This window comes from Gobio gobio (assembly GCF_949357685.1).
Source record: "Gobio gobio genome assembly, chromosome: 10".
In the NCBI taxonomy this organism is placed as follows: Eukaryota; Metazoa; Chordata; class Actinopteri; order Cypriniformes; family Gobionidae; genus Gobio; species Gobio gobio.
In genome coordinates this window covers 28,125,458-28,145,784 of record NC_137116.1, presented here as the reverse complement: position 1 = coordinate 28,145,784, position 20,327 = coordinate 28,125,458, and the positions used below count along the sequence as shown (strand labels likewise).

The window sequence follows — 20,327 nt, the reverse complement described above, 5'->3', positions numbered from 1 at the left end:
ATTGACATCATACTGAAATGCACTGTAAATTGATTACCTGCTATATTTATTTGCATTTTAGAATAAATGCTACCACAATAAAGACATTAATTAGAAAATGTGCGTGCTAATGCTGTCATTGTGTGTTTGTACCTCTTGGTGGACATGATAGGGATCCTCCAGCTCTTGATCTGACTCAGCTCTGTATCAGACACCTCTATATCTAGTGGCAGACGAGGGAACCAAACCCTCATCTCCAGCTGGGCGCTCAGGTAACTGTAGGTGAAGTTCACCAGCATCCGCACTCGCCCCTGGGTTTCTTTTCCATTCATGTAGACAAAGTCGCATCTGTCAGACACCTGAGGACATCCAAAATTGCTTTATGTTATTTATAACTCGTAGCGCGCAGTCTGTTCACACTGTAGTTTTCATGTTTTGCTGGATTTGAATAGATTTTCGACTGTGTAAGAGGATTTGTTGGTGCTTAGCCCCAGTACAAATGTGCATTTTTGGAACCAAGTATAATTTAGGTTCAGATCAGCATTTACAGTTTTATAACTACTTGAGATTGAATTGCTTCAGGAATAACTTATTTCCTCTATTAATGAACTTGAATTTATAGCAAAACAAATAAGTAGTGGTTAATCTTTGCTTATCATCCTTACACTGCCTTTTTGATGTAACCTTTATGCCTTTACTGTCACTTTTGAAATATAACGCATGGCATCTGGAGTCTCAAAGACACGTAACCATTCAGCATGGGCTTACCAAATGCATGCCGCCACATGATTAAATCAAATGTATAATTTATGATGTAATAAAATTTTAACACGATTAAGGAAGGCATACAGGGGTGACTTTGACTAACACCAAGGTGTGGAAAAGCGAGTGTAGAGTGTGTACTCTATTTATGACTTCATGTGTGTCACTATGGCTTGTGTTGATTGGCAGTTTTACACATGCACAGCTGTAAACACCATGATTACTTACATTTACAGGGTTTACATGGATAGCAAATGACATGTTTATGGATGCATAAGAGGTCATAATCCATAATACTGTATTTATGCTGTTTTTATCCTATTACTTGACTCACATGGAATCCAATTCCACATATTCCGTCAGAATATGAACGTACGTTATTCATGTCCTATACATCTTTCATGTCTAACATGTTCATTTTATATTTTTAAGTCAGAGTAGAAATCAGTGTCGAAAATGCCAGATTTATGAGTAGATTCCATCTGGGCCTATGTAGTAGCACTGAAAAGCAGCAACATGACCTTATCTAAGGCCTTGTTTACACCTGGTATTAAGATGCATTTTGGTCAGTCGGATCACAAGTAGACGAGGGAGACACATACCCGTTTACACCTGGTGTTTTAATCCGTCTCTTTTGTCCACTTTCTAACATTTCTGTCCTGATTTCTTTGAGGTAAGGGGTCTATGTGTGGGTAAATGTATGCTTTTCAGATCTTTCGATCTAGTGGATGAAATAAGCTCATGAAATTTACATATAAATGTCCGACAAAGTTTAAATCCGGTCTGGCTAGCGCGTTTTCTGTAAAGTTTACGCATTAGATCAGTATGCTGTCTTTTGTGGCAGTTCGAACACATTCGACCACATGAGCATTTACACTACAAAAGCAATCCGGTCAAATGTGTTTTCGACTACCTCTGGAAGTGGTTGAAAGTGGACAAGCTCAAAATATTTTAGACCCCTTTTACACCTGTATTTAGCATCATCCACATGTGATTGGATTGACAAAAAGGCTTCTTAATACCAGGTGTAAACAGGTTCTAATTGAGTACATTAATGAATAATTACCAGCATTGCTAGCAATCACATTTGTGCTGAATGTAATATTAATACTGAATGTAATACACCGATCAGGCATAACATTATGACTAATATGCTGCCAAAACAGAGATGGACTCCACTTAGTCCACTAGACCCCTGAAGGTGTGCTGTGGTATCTGTGTTCCAGTTCTGATGCTCACATGCCTGGCGGTGGACAGGGGTCAGACTAGTCTGTGGCTATGCAGCCCCATACGCAACAAACTGCGATGCACTGTGTATTCTGACACCTTTCTATCAGAACCAGCATTAACTTCTTGAGCAATATGAGCTACAGTAGCTTGTCTGTTTGATCGGATCACACGGGTCAGCCATGTGCATCAATGAGCCTTTGCCGACCATGACCCTGTCGCCAGTTCACCACTGTTCCTTCCTTGGACCACTTTTGATAGATACTGACCACTGTAGACCGGGAACACCTCACAAGAGCTGCAGTTTTGCAGATGCTCTGATCCAGTCGTCTATAGCCATCACAATGTGTCCCTTGTCAAACTCGCTCAAATCCTTACACTTGCCCATTTTTCCTGCTTCTAACACATCAACTTTAAGGACAAAATGTTCACTTGCTGCCTAATATATCCCACCCACTAACAGGTGCCGTAAGAGATAATCAGTGTTATTCACTTCACCTGTGTCATAATGTTATGCCTGATCGGTGTATACTGTAAGTATTGTTTATGTGTCATGTTTTGATGAAAGTATTTTGCTTTAAAAATAAAATGAACAGTTGGAGGCTGTCTAGAATGTAAGTGTGTGCTAGACAGCGAGTGAAGCCTTTGTTTATGCCTGATACATTCACTCTGGTGTGAAGCACAGCACATGCACCTCAGAGGCTTTATATATACAGCTCTATATATACACGAGCGTTCCAAAATGACAGGCAGCTGGATAAAACAACAGGGAGAGGAAGTAGTTTGCAGAAATGTACATTTACCTACCCAGGTTAAGTATTAATTGTTTACTGGTACAAAAGTTGCATAACCTGAGGAAAGAGTGATGGATAGATGGAATGACGGCGCATAGACTGAATGGCAGATTTGAAGAGAATAGTATACTATATGCGATCATTATTTATTATGCCTCTTTTTTTAAAGAATACTTCATTCTAATTGGTCAGCCATGTTTTATTTATTTATTTATTTTGAAAGTCCAAATGTCAGTGTTTTCTCTCACTCTACAATTGGTACATTTCCCAAAAGCATTGCTAGCCAACTATGGTCACAAATACCAACCAGAGCATGTGAGCAAAGCGGAGCGAATCTCTCATGGCCCAAGTGAACTCTCACGGCCAAAACGACGTTCGCTCAAATCCCGCTCCAACATGAAATTTCTCTGTACTGTACTATACGTGTTGTAGCCAATAAAGAAAACATATTTAGTTTCATAGTTATCCAGATCAGATGGTGGAAGGTCTGCAGAGACCGTGTCAATTATACTCCCCCTGAAATTGCCTCATCGACACGGCATCCTCAATAAACCCGTCTCTGGCGTGATGACTCCTATTGATCGAATATTACAATTTAATAATTGTTAAATCAATATGTCATCCTCGATAAACCCGTCTCCGGCATGATGACTCCGATCTTTCGAATATTACAATTTAATAATTGTTTAATCAATACGGCATCCTCAATAAACCCGTCTCCGGCTTGATGACTCTGATATTTCGATTATTCCTATTTAATAATTATTTAATCGATACATCATCCTCAAAAAACCCGTCTCCGGCGTGTTGCCTCCGATCTTTCGAATATTCCAATCTATTATGACCTCTGACCTGTAAAGTTTAATAAAGCCAGAATAATAATCATACGCTGTTTGTTAATTGACCAGAGGAGAACCGGCACCCCGACTGAGCCTGGTTTCTCCCAAGGTTTATTTTTCTCCATTAGGTCACCTGATGGGGTTTTGGTTTCCTTGCCACTGTCACCTCTGGTTGGGCTTGCTCAGTTGGGGACACTAAATTTTTCAATTAAATATCCAAATAAATCTAATTATTAAACTAAATTAACCATAAAAACTAAAATTACTGATCTAAAGCCCACACTGTCACTGTATGATAATTTGAAATTAACTGATGACATCACCGTTTTCTCCGGAATGGCTATACGGCTGAATACATTTCATTATTTTCCTGTTTAACACTGTGAAGCTGCTTTGAAACAATCTGCATTGTTAAAAGCGCTATATAAATAAAGTTGACATGACTACATTACAAGATGTAATATTCATAGTATATCGGGAGACATGAAGTGGGTCAGATATGATTTCAATCACTTCAAAGTGAATTTCATTTTGTATAAATTGTATCTTAATTTTAATCAATGTTCCATCAACCAATTACCTGGATTTAATAAATAAGAAGCAAATATAGCAGACAATATAATCATGACATGGCGGCGCCGGCGACAGCGTAAACAACTTAAAATACTCCGTTATTTAGGATCATACAGATCAATACATCATTCAAAACATTAAAGTGTCTACTTTTTTAAAATCTCAAAATAAAACGTTGTGCCTTTGTAAAATAAAAACATAAAAAACAGGATGAGCTTTCTGCCATCTCGGTCTCCGTGAACTGGAGCGCATCTCATAAATGAACCAAAACTCAGCGTGGATAGGCTACTCAATAGGCTACTTGCCTCACATACATGAGAAATACATCTATAGAAAGTCTCACATAATATTTTTGCCGGAAACTTTATGTGCGCGCTTGAGTGCGGAATAGGCTATAGGTAAACACTCATTATGGAGTAACCTATATATTGAAGTAATTAAATTAATATGAATTTGCGATTAGTCGACTAATGGCTTAAATGAACAACTAGTCAACTAGAAAAAAAACTTTTTTTTCAAGGACATCCCTACTCATTTCACATATTTTTGAACCAGCATGTCACAAAGGTTATTCTGGGTTGAGCAAGTGGCCCTGAGTGGACTGAGCGAGTGAAGCGGAATATTTGAGTCCGGAGAAAATATTACCGCTCCACTCACATGCTCTGTTACCAACATAGTTCAATGATTTGTTTTTCCCGAAACCATAGTTCCTAAAAACATTCAAAAAAAGCATCACAAAGAAGTTTACTTAACCACAACACTCGACCTGGGGTTAGAAGCATAAAGTAGTTTCTTTTTAGTATGACATATGGACAATATAAATAGTTCATGCTCTTAAGTACACTAAGCAAGCTACATGCAGTACATTCTATATCTTGTCATTCCATATATACAATTTTCATTCTGTGTCTTTTAGTTTGTCAAGAGAAAGAAAGCACGGTTTTTGAAGAGCATTTGTACAAATGTGCTCCAGTACCCCAAGGGAAGCCAGGAATATGACATAAGTGTCAGCTCCACTTGTATGCTTTTTCAGAAAGGTTTTTGATTTGTGTGTTGCTTGGTAACATGCAGAGCTTCATTAGGTTTTTATTTTGTTATTACTATTTGCATTGGTGGAGAAGAAATATACTTAGTAACCTGTTTTGATATAAATTAAATAAAAAAATTAAGCAATAGTAAATGTTGTTTCAAACCATGTGCTATTATGGAAATTCCCAAAAGCAAAAGAAAAACAATTTTTTTTACATACTGTACAACAATTCATACCGCCATTGCTTTGTGAAGAAAAATAAAATAAAAGTGACCCATACAATCTGTGTGACATAAAGTCTTCTGAAGCCATATGATATCTTTCAGCTTGTGTTCCTCTGGAAAAATAACCGTACATTGGTTTGGAACAACATGAGTATGAGTATATTATGACAGAATTTTCATTTTTGGGGAACTATTCCAAACATGAGTCTCATCATGTTTGTTGCTCATGTATAATCTATTAATCTTGTTTTAAGTTTGGATACATATATATATATATTTTTACGGAAGACATCAAAGTTAAATGCATTTCTGTGTAATTCTAAAAAATCAGGCCAGAAAGCAGTGTTGTCCTTGAATGAGACACGGCTGAAGTTATTTTAAGTCTCTCATCTTGGCTGTAGTCACAGTATGGTGCTGAGCTGTCCTTTCAGATTAAGTCCTCAACAAAGAGGATACAGCCCTCCTGAGTGAGGTCAGAGTGTGGCTTAATGACTTTGAGAGGACTGTCACAAGAACACTCTGAGAGTGGCAGAGGTTGCATACACAAGAGAAGCCTTTGACATGTTCTTTTGATAACTTATTTCGCTGCATGTCTGACAGAAGCCCCTTTCACATATCGTCTTTACTGGTAAATTACTGGTTGTATGTGAAAAGGACCTTTTCAAAAATACAGGTAAATCAGTTCTGGCATTTTTCTGGTATGAGAAGTTGTAATTTACCAGTAACTTACCATGAGGCTATGTGTGATCAAAGCATAAGATTGCCAGTCTGAGAAGGTACAAGTTCAGAATGCGCTGATGTGAGAAATTTGCTTTGGGCCAATCATAAAGCTCTGTCGGAGGTGTTTACAGTAAGCTTTGCTGCTCTTAGTTGTTTTTCAATGTAAACATGCTCTAGACAGACTAAGACCGGTGTGACATTTGACCGCCATCAGACCCTGCCTTCTATTTAACTCTACAGAGTGAAAAACAAAAAAAAATCTTCATTATTTTTTTTTTTTTTTAATTTTATCAACACGTGAATGTGAGTAAGCGTCATTAAAAAGCAGGAACAACAACAAAAACATTTAGAAATTTGGACAAAAGGCTGCGAAAAACCTGTTTTTGTCAAAGACTTTGTCTAGATCGGATTCAGAACCAGTCCATCAAAGCTTGCAGTTGTTACCTCTTCGCAGGTTCCACTTGTTTCTTCGCTTGTTTTTGGATCCGAACATTCTGTACTATTTCAGAAGATGCATAATAAACATATGCAGTGAAAACACAGATTGCCGGAAAAACTCGTCAATGGCGGGGAAGCACTTCTCTCTAAAAATGCTTCTCCTCATCCAGGAATTGACATTACATAGTTTAGGAGAGACCGGGAAGTAACATGGGGGCAGTTGTAGAACTGTCAATTTGACAAGTCAGAAAGAGCTATGGTGATGTCATCAATATTACGCATTTCCTTTTTGAGCACACAGGAGAAGTGGCATGTTACTGTGAGCAACATCGTGCATTTTATGACCAAAAACTGTTTTTTAGGAAGAAAAGTAAAACATTTTATCAAAATTATTTTGTGCCTAAGCAGTCATTTTATTGTAGATAGTTATTGGACTTGCGTAATCTAAAATAGCTATTTCTCTTTAATTTGATGCTTGGCATTCATGCTAACTTCAAACCCACATACTAAAACAGTTAGCTAAGTTTTGGCTATTTGGGGTGGAGATAGTTGTAACAGTTTATTAAAAATGTTACAATCAACCACTTATGATGATTCCAATATTATTAATATTGGATGTGGGTTATCAATCACATCCCCTGTTGAGACAAAATCAGGGATGTTGAGGGATTTATGTGGTAAATATGTTTATATAGTTTGTGTGCATGTATTCTTATTGGACAAACAGATTATCCACTTCAATTGAGCACATATACGATTTTTTGTGCACATTTTTAAAATTTATGCACATCTGTGCGTTTCCATCCAGCGTTTTTTTATGTGATATCCCAAAATTCACATAAAAATAGATGGATGGCAACATAGCTAGTGACTGAACTTTAATGTGACAGAAATACAGTACACACACATGATCATTCACACAAACACACACGGCAGTTGTTTTTGTGCTAATGTCCTTAAAGAAATATAATACAATTTCAATTGTGTTACTTTAATTTGTTCACTTTATTCAAAACTGATTATTCTTTGTTCTTCAATAATGTTCTTGTCTAAATTTAGATTGTATGGATCTTATTTCAGTAAATTAGCTCTCATTGTTACATCTATCACCAGCCTGTGTCACCCCAGTAGTGGGGTAGGTTGTAACAACGGGTGAGTGTTTTGCTAGTTTCAGCCCGATGCAGTTAAATAGCAAATGCACTTGTGCCCATCTGTTCACCCATAGGCGTGCTGGTCTGAAAACAAGGTGTGCTCAGACCCATTGTTGACGCGTTTCTATTTTGAGGCACCTGAAAACCATTTTTGGTGCCACTGACCAACAAAAACCTGGTCTAACATTAATAGCACAGTATTTTTTGTGTTATTTAAAGGGGCGCGTTAGTAATATGCGCCTATAGGTTTATTACACACACCGGGATGCGCATCAGTACACAAACATGGCAAATATTAAAACTAAAAGGATTCCTCTTTGGAGAATTGTTCAGTCCTTCTGCTCGCAAATTCCACCAAGTAAATAGCGAATCCGGTGCAAGCACAACTGGCTTTTAAAGGGAATGGCAGCTGAGACTCTGATTAGTTTATTGCATGTTACGCCCAAAACACACCCATTACTCATTAAGAGACTAGGTACAACCCTTTTGGACCATGCTCCTGGTGCGCCGAGCGTTTTTTCCGTCGTTAACCTAGCAAAAGTGGATTCGCACAGACACCCTAAGTGCACCTGCGCTTCAGACCATGCGCTCAGATCGTTAAATTATCTGATATTTCTTAAAGGGTCTTTAAGAAGGGTCTTAAGGGTTTTCTGTTTGATATTTTCTGTTTTGTGTTGGTTGCACCACATGGCTTTGATTTGTGTGCACGTTTTTTCAAATAAGCAGTGGAGTCATTTTTTTTTAAAGTAATTTATGAATCTATGAAGTAATAATTAAAATTATGGCAAACTGTTTAATAAGGTTTTCTTTTCAATAATTTAATTATTTTAATGAGGCCTTTTTCTTCATTTTAATTAAATTATTATAGGAGAGGTGCATTCAAGTCACTATATTAATTTCATTTTTAATGTCTTTTTGAATAAATTCATAGATCTGGTCAAAAAATGACCATCATGTTATTGACCTCTTTCTATCTCACACACACAAAGAGAATCAACGTTTAATATTATCTTTGATATGACTTTCAGTAGACTTTACGGCTGCTGTAAGCTGAGATAAAGTAAAAAATAAAAGCTGAGTAAATACAGGATAATGACTGTACCTTAAGAACATCTTCATCTGTGGAGCTACAGTCAGCAAAGTCAGAGACATCTGTTACAGAACCATCCTGTTCCACAGCAATGGTCCGTACAGCCACCGTAACCCTCTTACCAGTCAGCACGGCAGTGTTCAACAGCTCTGTGTCCTGTACAGGGGACAGAGATCAAAGTTAAATTTTGGATTGTGATACTGAGCTAAGCTTCAACTTTAGCAGTGAAGGTCAAAGATTTAACAACTACAAATGAAGGTCAGAGATTTAACACGGTACGATAACACTATTCAATTTAGTGATGAATTTAATGCCATAATATCACTGCCTTACAGGTAAAAATAGTATGTTCAGTGACACAAAGGCGGATTTTAGGTTGGAATGGACTGTCAATCTATTTAGATAATCTGGGCCAGAGATGCATTACCTGGACTGATACAACTTTATGTAATCAAAGTAATATTTGATGAGAAGTGAAAAGCAAAAACGGATTATTTTATGGGTCAAAACCCCATTTCTCAATATTGACTACACTGAATGGGAAGCACCAGCTTAGTAGAACTAACCTCTGAACTTTAAAGAACCTGACAGATGCAAAATGCCTGCTCACATATATGAAACAGGTTTTCAGGAAACAAAGGTCACTTATGCTTATTTTTAATGCACTGCAATTTTGCTCTACTAAAAGTGAAAAAAGTATTTTCCATTACCATTAGTTTGATCAAACAGCACAGTTTTTTTTCATGAACTAAAATAGTTAGATTTATTTCTTAGTTAAATAGTTAGATTTATATCCAATATAATATGCTCTAAAAGTCCTCGCCCTCTAAAACCGACTAGCGATAGCAATGTGCAATTTGTGGATTTCCCAGGCTGTCACGTAAACTTATATCTATTTGCTTTGGTAAAAAATAAATGTATATACATTTGAATAAGCATTTCATGAGTTCTTTGGTTTCAAGAGCCTTTGTGAGAATGTCCTTTTAGCTGCTCCATATGCTATTGCTCAAATGTCCAAAAACAAGATACCTTACAAAAAAGAAGTACAGTATACTTCAAGTTCTTACTAAACACTTAAGTTCAAGTTTTTCCAAGTATAATGTATGTAGTATACTAATATCACTGTACTAGTAGTATACCTTTTCAGTACTTAATTGGGACTAAATTGGCCCACATAGCTTATACAATTATAAACTTAAGTGTACTTTAAGTGTAAAAGTAGTAAACTTGGAGTACACCAGAAGCATTTAAGTTTTTTGGTAACACTTTAGTATGAGAAACACATATTCACGATTAACTACAACTTTTGCCTCAATAAACTCCTAATTTACTACATATTAATAGTTAGTAAATTAAGTTCCCATTCAGTCGGTCACGTTCGACGTACGTCGGACGTACCGACGAATTGGGATCACTTCTGGGAGCCCCTATCAGCTTCGAGCTATCTAGAACCGGCCAATGAACAATTGGCGTGCGAGATTTGCATCTCGCGCTCCGCCCCGCGCCGCGGGTATAAACAGGAAGCGAGAGCGAATGCACGCTGTCATTCACTTCGGAGCCACACAGGCATATGAAGGACTCACTCTTCTTCACAGTCGAGTATTTTCGCTGCTATCAGGCAAGAGAGACGAAAGAACCGGAGAATCCAGGAAACGCGTGTTGGAGAGACGGCACATTTCAGTGGGATCCGCGCTGACTCATCGGCTGCCTCTGCAAGCAGAGAAAAACTGCTGTTTTAACAGCAACAGCAAAATCTGTTGGTCTGGTTGGGCGTTTTCCTGCTGAGTACAGGCACGGGCTGCACAACAATCCCGTGCGCTGTCGCGTTTCCCCCTGAGTGCTTCAGCACAAGAGCGTTTCCTCACAAAAAGAGTTCACGGGTGACGTGCCGTCCTTTTCAGGATGTCTTACCACCCGTGCGTTTCTGGATGCGGTCGTTCCCTGTCCCCTGCTGACGGTCACAATCGCTGTCTCACGTGTTTGGGCACACAGCACGCTGAGGCGGCGTTTGTGGATAGTTCATGTTCCCACTGCGGGAACATGACTATCGCGGAGCTAAGATCGAGACTCTCCTACCTCCGGGCTGGGGGAGTCCCCTTACCCATCCCACGAACCAGGGCTGCCCCTAACCCGGGTGGACCTGCTTCTTTGGATGGCCAGGGTGATCTGAGGATTACGTTTAGGGCAAACCCGCCGAGTCAATCTCCGCAGGCCCCTATTCCCTCTGCTCCGCAGCCGGCAGAGCCTTCAGGAGAACCCGCTGGACCCTCCCACGGGAGACCAGTGGTGACTTTTGGAGCTCCAGCAGATGAACAGATGTCAATCGCTGCATCGGAGGGGGAGTTTCAGTCCTCGGGGGATGAAGGTTCAGTCGTACTGCCTCCCTCTGGGAGAGTGGCAACGGCTGCACCGGACCCTGAGATGGCTGCTATGCTTTCCCGGGCCGCCGAAAGGGTTGGGCTCGAGTGGAACCCTCCACCGTGTCCCGAACCCTCTAGGTTGGACGATTGGTTCCTCGGGGTGGGTCGCGCTGGTTCTCAGCGTCCCGCCCCGACACCTTTCTTCCCGGAGGTGCATGAGGAGCTCACAAGGTCGTGGACGGCACCTTTTTCTGCCAGAAACCGGCCGAGTGACTCCTCCCCCCTCACTACTCTCGACGGCGGGCCAGCCAAGGGTTACGTGGGGATCCCGCCAGTGGAGCGCGCCGTCGCGATGCAACTGTGTCCGGCGACCGCCTCTAACTGGCGCGGTGACCCACGTCTCCCGTCCCGGGCCTGTAAGTTCTCTTCCAGTCTGACTGGGAAGGCTTACAAGGCCTGCGGGCAGGCTGCGTCCGCCTTGCATGGCATGGCGCTGCTTCAGGTCCACCAGGCCCAAGCGCTCCTTGACAGGCACGAGGGTAGGCCTGACCCAGAGCTCCTCCGGGAGCTCCGGACGGCGACGGGCCTCGCCCTCCGGGCGACGAAAGTCACCGCCCGTTCCATCGGTCAGGCGATGTCCACGCTTGTGGTCCAGGAGCGTCATCTCTGGCTTAACCTGGCTGACATGAGGGAGACCGATAAATATCGGTTCCTGGACTCCCCCATCTCGTCAGCTGGGTTATTCGGCGACGCGGTCGAGAGCTTCGCCCAACAGTTCTCGGCCGCCCAGAAGCAGACGGAGGCGATCAAGCACATCCTGCCCCGGCGGCCCGCTGCTGCCTCCACCCCGCCGCCGGCGGCAGCGCCTCCGACTACTCGTCGCCGAGGACGTCCACCCGCCGCCGCCTCCGCCCCCGCCAAGGCACCGCAGCAGCCTTCCACCAGCCGACGGCGTGGGGCCGGCCGTGGGAAGGATGTCCAGCCCGCTCAGGCCGCTGCCAAGCCAGGTGGCAAGCGTCGTCGCAAGCGACCCTGAGACGGGCCGCCCAGAGATGGAGGAGACTGCTCTGAGGGAGATGGCTGCAGCACCACTCCTTCCCCCGGAGGAGGGCCGGGGGAAAATCTTTTGTTTTTCTGTTCCGCCGCTGGCCCCAGTGTCAGCGGCACCCAAAACATCAATAAAAGAGCAGTTTCCAATATCTCTGGGTGCCAAGAGAGCGCGCTTGGCGGTGGTCGACGCTCCCATGCCTCGCCACCCTCAAGTACCTCTCCCTTCGCCAGCAGGGGACGCCGGCTGTCGGGACGCACACAAGCGGCCTCCCCACACTCGCACGTCCCCTCCGCGGATGCAGGTAAGTGTTGCACAGCACACTCAGATCCCGCTGCGGGCCGCTCCCATGCCGTCCGAGCCGGATCCCTGCGTTCCGCCTCGCTGCCCCGCTGCGGGTACGTCTGTGGTGCCGATGGTCCCCCTTGCTCGGAGTCTGGGAGCCTGGCTAGCGCTTCCCAGCCCGTCTCGGTGGCTCATCCGTACCATCAGACTCGGCTATGCGATTCAGTTCGCCCGGCGTCCCCCCAAGTTCAGGGGCGTTCACTTCACGACTGTAGTGGAGGCGAACGCCCCCGTGCTCAGGGCGGAGATCGCTGTCCTACTGGCGAAGGACGCGATAGAGCCGGTCCCTCAAGCCGATATGAGGTCCGGGTTCTACAGCCCGTACTTCATTGTACCCAAGAAAGGCGGCGGGTTACGACCGATCTTGGACCTGCGATTCCTGAACCGGTCCCTTCACAGGCTGCCGTTCACGATGTTAACGCAGAAGCGCATCTTCAGGTGCATCCGTCCCCGAGATTGGTTTGCAGCGATCGACCTGAAGGACGGGGAGATAGACTCGGTCGCCATGACTGCGCGCCTCACCGAGGAGCGCGTCCAGTCGGTGTTGAACTGCCTGAATTCGTTCAGAGGCAGGACAGCGGTTCCACTGAAACATTTTCAGAGGCTCCTGGGGCATATGGCATCCGCAGCCGCAGTAACGCCGCTCGGGTTGCTTCATATGAGACCGCTTCAACGCTGGCTACACGATCGAGTCCCGAGATGGGCGTGGCACAGCGGTTCCCTCCGCGTCCAAGTGACTCCGAGGTGCCGCCAAACCTTCGGCCCGTGGTCGGACCCTCTGTTTCTCCGGGCGGGAGTTCCCCTAGAACAAGTGTCCAGGCACTCCGTTGTCTCCACGGATGCCTCATCCACGGGTTGGGGTGCCACGTACAACGGGCTTGCAGTTTCGGGTCTGTGGACGGGGCCTCAACTGCAATGGCATATCAATTGCCTCGAGTTGTTAGCAGTTCGTCTTGCACTCAGCCGCTTCAAAGTGCCGCTCAGAGGCAAGCACGTTCTGGTCCGGACGGACAACACTGCGGCCGTAGCGTACATCAACAAACAGGGTGGTCTACGCTCCCGTCGCATGTCGCAACTCGCCCGCCATCTCCTCTTATGGAGTCAGAAGCATCTGAGGTCGCTTCGTGCCGTTCACATTCCGGGCCTGCTCAATCGTGCGGCCGACGAGCTGTCACGTCAGCAGGTACTTCCGGGAGAATGGCGACTCCATCCCCAGGCGGTCCAGCTAATCTGGAGTCGTTTCGGGGCCGCACAGGTAGACCTGTTTGCCTCCCCAGAGACGACCCACTGTCAGCGTTTTTTTTCCTTGACCGAGGGGACCCTCGGGTCGGATGCCCTGGCCCACAGCTGGCCCCGGGAAGAACGCAAGTATGCGTTTCCCCCAGTGAGCCTTCTTGCGCAGACTCTGTGCAAAGTCAGGGAGGACGAGGAGCAGGTCCTGTTGGTCGCTCCGTATTGGCCCAACCGGACTTGGTTCCCGGAACTAGTGCTCCTTGTGACAGCACCTCCCTGGCCCATTCCTCTGAGACAGGACCTCCTGACTCAGAGACGGGGCACCCTATGGCACCCGCGTCCGGACCTCTGGAAACTCCATGTTTGGTCCCTGGACGGGACGCGGAGGTTCTAGGTGACCTACCGCAAGCGGTAGTTGACACCATTACTTCCGCTAGAGCCCCCTCTACGAGGCGCCTCTATGCGTTGAAGTGGAACCTGTTCGTCGACTGGTGCTCTTCTCGCCGAGAAGACCCCCGAAGATGTTCGGTCGCATCTGTGCTTACCTTTCTACAGGATGGGTTGGAGCGAAGGCTGTCTCCCTCCACCCTCAAAGTCTATGTTGCCGCTATCGCCGCTAATCATGAGCTCGTAGATGCAAAATCTCTAGGTAAGCACGATCTGATCGTCAGGTTCCTTAGGGGAGCGAGGAGATTAAATCCACCTTGTCCTCCCTCCATACCCTCTTGGGACTTAACTCTGGTGCTAACTGCGCTACAGAGAGAACCCTTTGAGCCTCTGCAGTCAGCTGAGTTGAAAGTTCTGTCGTTAAAGTCAATACTCCTGACTGCGTTGGCCTCCATCAAGAGGGTAGGGGACCTGCAGGCATTTTCGGTCGACGAATCGTGCCTGGAATTCGGGCCCGGTAACTCTCATGTGATCATGAGACCCCGGCCTGGATACGTGCCCAAGGTTCCCACTACTCCCTTCCGGGACCAAGTGGTGAGCCTGCAAGCGCTGCCTTCGGAGGAGGCAGACCCAGCCCTAGCTTTTCTCTGTCCCGTCCGTGCTCTCCGGACTTACGTGGATAGAACGCAAAGCTTCAGGACCTCAGAACAGCTCTTCGTCTGTTACGGAGGACAGCAGAAGGGAAAGGCTGTCTCCAAGCAGAGGATGGCCCACTGGATAGTGGATGCCATCGTCTTGGCTTATCAGTCCCAAGACGTGCCCTGCCCGCTCGGGTTAAGAGCCCACTCCACTAGGGGTGTTGCCTCTTCCTGGGCGCTGGCTCGTGGCGCCTCGCTGACAGATATTTGTAGAGCTGCGGGCTGGGCGACACCTAACACGTTCGCTAGATTCTATAGCCTCCGTGTAGAGCCGGTGTCTTCCTGTGTGCTCACTTCCCATAGTCAGTAACACCGAAGTACCCGTTCTAGTGTCGGCTTGCTGCGCCATTCCCTCCCCTATGGTACGGATGCGTGCGCTTTTCTGCTCCAGTCGAGTTCCCCGGAACGGCGAACCCTGTTGAGTCCTCCGCAACCCGCGGCAGTCGGACGTGGCGGAGCGTTCGACGCCAGGTCTAACACTCGTATGCATTGGTGGAACTTGTGTTAGGCTGGGTTCCGTATGTAGTGACCCCCACGGCGGTCCCATATGTGTATTCTTCCACGGTACGGCTCCCTACGGCGAGCCCGTGTCTTTCCCTCGGCAGAGCTCCTCTGCCGTCTCAGGTACGTGTTGTCTCCCTCCTAATTGGCCGGGGCCACCCCTGAGACTTCCGTATGTTGTGCTGCCCACGGCCAGCCCATACGTGTATTCTCCACATGTTAACTCCCTCTGGGCATGATGTGGCTTCCGCAGCTGCCTTCACAGGCACGCTTTCCCAGCGTTATCCAATACAGTCAGGTGAATGGGTCTTGCGGAACAGCAGCTTTGGCTCTCCCTGCGTGAACCTACCCGCCCGCATCAGATCGGGGTCTGTGGGGCTCTCGCTGGGCGCTGGAAGTGGTAGTAACTATGGCGTTTTCCATAGGGGATCCCAATTCGTCGGTACGTCCGACGTACGTCGAACGTGACCGACTGAATGGGAACGTCTCGGTTACGTATGGTAACCCTCGTTCCCTGAAGGAGGGAACGGAGACGTACATCCCGTCGCCACAGTTGCTGTACCATCACTGCAGGTCGAGCCACTACGTGTGGCTCCTCAGTGAAAAACAGCGTGCATTCGCTCTCGCTTCCTGTTTATACCCGCGGGGCGGAGCGCGAGATGCAAATCTCGCACGCCAATTGTTCATTGGCCGGTTCTAGATAGCTCGAAGCTGATAGGGGCTCCCAGAAGTGATCCCAATTCGTCGGTACGTCCGACGTACGTCTCCGTTCCCTCCTTCAGGGAACGAGGGTTACCATACGTAACCGAGACGTTTTTAGCGTTTAAGTTTAGGAATTGGGTAGGATTAAGGGATGTAGAATATGGTCATGCAGAATAAGGCATTAATATGTGCTTTATAAGTTTTAATAAATAGCCAATATCCTAGTAATTTGCATGCTAATAAGTAACTAAAGCGATAATTGAATTGAGAGTACTACCTCAAAGTAGCCAATATGTGTGAAAAAGTACTTAATAAACTACAATCCAGGTATACATAGAAGATTAAGTACAAATATAGGGCAAATATACTTTTAGACTTTATAGACTTTAAAATAAATAGACTTTTCAGTATAAATGTCAGTATATTTATTTTGTTTATCTCTTATAAGTACATAAAATGTAGACTGAACGTATATGCTCCTTTTTTTTTTGTTTTTTTTTTACAAAAGTATACTAATAGCACACTTGAATAAACTTTTTTTTCTAAGGGAGTTTTAGGCAGATCTCTGTCCTGTGCTGTTTTCAGATTTCTGGGATTGTGTCCAGCTGTATATTAGAGCTGCTACAGGAAATCTGATTGATTATGCCTAAATCTGCTCATGTTTGGACACAATCCAAAGGTCAACATGATCGGTCTTGCAGATGAAGCTTGTTGCATTTACAAGCTCTGTCACAGCGCCAAGCCCCTGATACCCTGCTGGATCAATTCAGTCTTTCAAAATGCCAGTGAATAAGTTATGAAGATGCTTTACTGTCGCAGATAGAAACATCGGTTTTGTTAAACAGTTGTCTGTCATGTGTTTTGAAACGCAAAGTGGTAACCAAATCTGACATCAGATCACCCCACATATTGAAACATTTAATCATTTGGTAAGTAAACAGGTAAACTGTATGCTCTGCATCTTGAAATGGTGTTGTGTTTTCTTGAAATGTATCAACAGGCCAATCAGATTATTTCACCCTTGTGAAAAAGAAGTTGTTTTGAAAATGCACTTGTAGTGTACTTCAAATCTTACAAGTATATAAAAAAAACTGTAGTTGCAGATTATATAATATAATATTAATAAAATAAAGAATAAACTTTCATTACTTTCATAAAATGTTTCTTAACATTAAGTTAAGTACACTTATAAAAAGTGCATTTTGTATTCATCTCAAATTAAAAGGTTTACTTGAAAGAAAATTTTGAATCAGTGTTTATATATGACATTAAAGTATATTTTAATTTACCATAGATGCCATTCAGTACATTCGACAGAACACAATAAAAGTAATTATGAAATTACATATAAATATTATTATATTGTTGATTATTATTATTAACATACTCGGTTACTCACGTAACCTCGGTTCCCTGAGAGAGTGAACGAGTATTGCGTATGGGAAAACTCCTTTTCTCGAGAATATGAAGCAAAAACTTTATTCTATAAAGTGTCTATGTAAAACATAGACAACATTGCTTTATTAGCTGGTTGTCCTGCATCATCAATAAACAAGCTACAGTTAGTCCAAAACGCAGCTGCTAGAGTTCTTACTAGGTCAAGAAAATATGATCATATAACACCAATTTCATCATCTCTACACTGGTTACCTATTAAGTTCCGTATCAATTACAAAGTATTGCTACTGACCTATAAAGCCCTAAATGGTTTAGCTCCAGTGTATTTAACGGATCTTCTATCGCCCTACAATCCATCGAGCTCTTTAAGATCACTAAACTCAAGGCTTCTGGTCATTCCTAGGATATCTAAGTCCACTAAAGGAGGGAGGGCATTCTCACATTTAGCTCCTAAACTCTGGAATAGTCTTCCTGATATTGTTCGAGGTTCAGACTCGCTGTCCCAGTTTAAAACTAGATTAAAGACGCATCTCTTTAGCCAAGCATTCACATTATAATTACCTTTTATACTACAGTTAAATCGGATCAAAAGCATTAATATTCGGAACAGTAGCTATGCTAATTATTTCCCATCTGCTTTTCTTTGTTATCTCGGGACACTAGATGCCCTCAGATGCAACACCTGTGATGAGACGACTCGACGCCTGTGAAGAGACGACTCAACGCCAGTGTTGTTATGGCCTAAAATAATACATGATTAATTAACTTATTCTAACATTTTTCTTTAACATTCTCTTTCTAACATTTTTCAATGTACATTTATGAAATGCACTTTCTGTAAAGCTGCTTTGAAACAATGTGTATTGTGAAAAGCGCTATACAAATAAATTTGAATTGAATTGAATTAAAACGCAGTGCCGCTGCACAGCCGATAGAACAGCGCGAGCTGCGCGCTGATTGGCTGTGCTGTGGGAACTGCATGAACCTATGGCGAGGCGGCTGAGAGAGCGAACCAATAGGGGTTGCTAGAATTCCCGCCGAACAAGGTCTCTAGAATTAGCATACCTGAGGCTATAAAAGACCGTGTTTTGCCGTAGGGAATCAGGTTAAAAATCGACTGAAGCGATACCCTGAGAAGCACAAATACGGCGCGTTACGCAATACTCGTTCCCTCTCTCAGGGAACCGAGGTTACGTGAGTGACCGAGTACGTTCCCTTTCGAGAGGTCTCTCGTATTGCGTATGGGAACCCAATTTGAAACGCCGTGCGTGCTGACTGACCCAATGGCCTGAGGCACGTAAGATGGGTAACAGTGAGTCACAGGAGACCAACAAAGTGGGTCTCTTGAGAGGACATAATGAGTATATAGGCCAGATAGAATCGGGCCATATGATTATAGAATTATGACCGTACATAGTCGGGCCTTATAGATATATAGTGTAACACATGCTTGTGAAAACAGTTCCAACATGCTTGTGAAAACTGATCATGTATGAATAACAGGGAGACCAGACGAATCGGGTCTAGTTAATAACGACAGGCAATACCTATTAAATGGAGATAATCCCAGCTTGTAGAGCGGGGACTTCCAGTTTATAAAATCTGATAAAAGTGGACGGAGAGGCCCAGCCTGTCGCCGCACAAATATCTTCTAGCGGTATGCCACGTGTCCATGCCCATGACAAGGCCATGCCTCTGGTAGAATGGGCTTTAATGCCTATAGGGCAAGTTAGATCTTTAGACTTATAAGCCATAGAGATAGCGTCCACTATCCAGTGTGACAGTCTCTGCTTCATGACAGCATAGCCTTTAGTGCGGCCACCGAAGCACACAAAGAGCTGTTCCGATTGCCTGAAAGGGGCAGAGCGCTCTAGATACAGTCTCAGCGCTCTAACTGGGCAGAGCAAATTCGCGTCCTTTTCGTCTTGTGACGCGGACAGGGCCGAAAGAGAAATGACCTGTGCCCTAAAGGGAGTAGAAAGCACTTTAGGAACATAGCCATGTCTAGGTTTGAGGACTACCCTGGAGTCGTTAGGCCCAAACTCAAGACAGGAAGCACTCGCGGAGAGTGCGTGTAAATCGCCCACTCGCTTAACTGAGGCCAGTGCCAGCAGAAAAGCGGTTTTCATTGAGAGGTGCTTTAGGCTCACAGACTGAAGCGGTTCAAAGGTAGAGCCCTTCATAGCTTCTAATACTGTGGCAAGGTACCATATAGGGACTGAGGGGGGGTGAGGCGGGTTCAGCCTTCTGGCCCCTTTAAGAAAGCGTACAATAAGTTCGCTTTTCCCCAGTGATTGTCCCGCGACCTGAGCGTGATAAGCTGCTATGGCGGCAACGTAAACTTTGAGCGTGGAGGGGGAACGACCCGCGTCCATTAGCTCTTGAAGGAAGGCTAGCACTTCTGCCACCTCGCACGAGTGTGCGTCAAGGTTTCGTGCTGTACATCAGTTAGAGAATACCGACCATTTCAGTGCATAGAGCCGCCTGGTTGTGGGTGCTCTAGCTTCAGAAATAGTATTCAGAACTCTTTCAGAAAGGTTCGTGGGTATTGGTTGATGGGCCAAACGTGGAGAGCCCACAGTTCGGGGTGGGGATGCCAGATTTTCCCCCTCGCCTGCGTGAGGAGGTCTTTCCTCAGCGGAATCGGCCATGGGGCTGTGTCTGACATGAGAGTCAGTTCGGAGACCCATATTTGATTCTTCCACAACGGGGCTATTAAGAGCACTGTGGAATTGGTTTCCCTTATCTTTTTGATGGCCTGTGGCAACATCGCTATCGGAGGAAAAGCATAAAGAGGGAGACTGGGCCAGGCATTGGCCAGCGCATCT

At 44.6% G+C, this 20,327-nt stretch overlaps 1 protein-coding gene across 2 annotated transcripts in view; it reads right to left on the bottom strand.

Moving 5' to 3' along the window:
• The window catches only part of LOC307132465 (transmembrane protein 132D), an 82,831-nt gene that overhangs the window by 9,930 nt on the left and 52,574 nt on the right, over positions 1-20,327 (bottom strand). For both annotated transcript variants that reach the window (XM_079826801.1, XM_079826802.1), the window contains exons 5-6: positions 8,840-8,983; positions 133-338 (exon numbers count right to left, since the gene is read on the bottom strand). In XM_079826801.1, the coding sequence (XP_079682927.1) occupies positions 133-338; positions 8,840-8,983 (350 nt within the window). The remainder of the gene's footprint in view (positions 1-132; positions 339-8,839; positions 8,984-20,327) is intronic.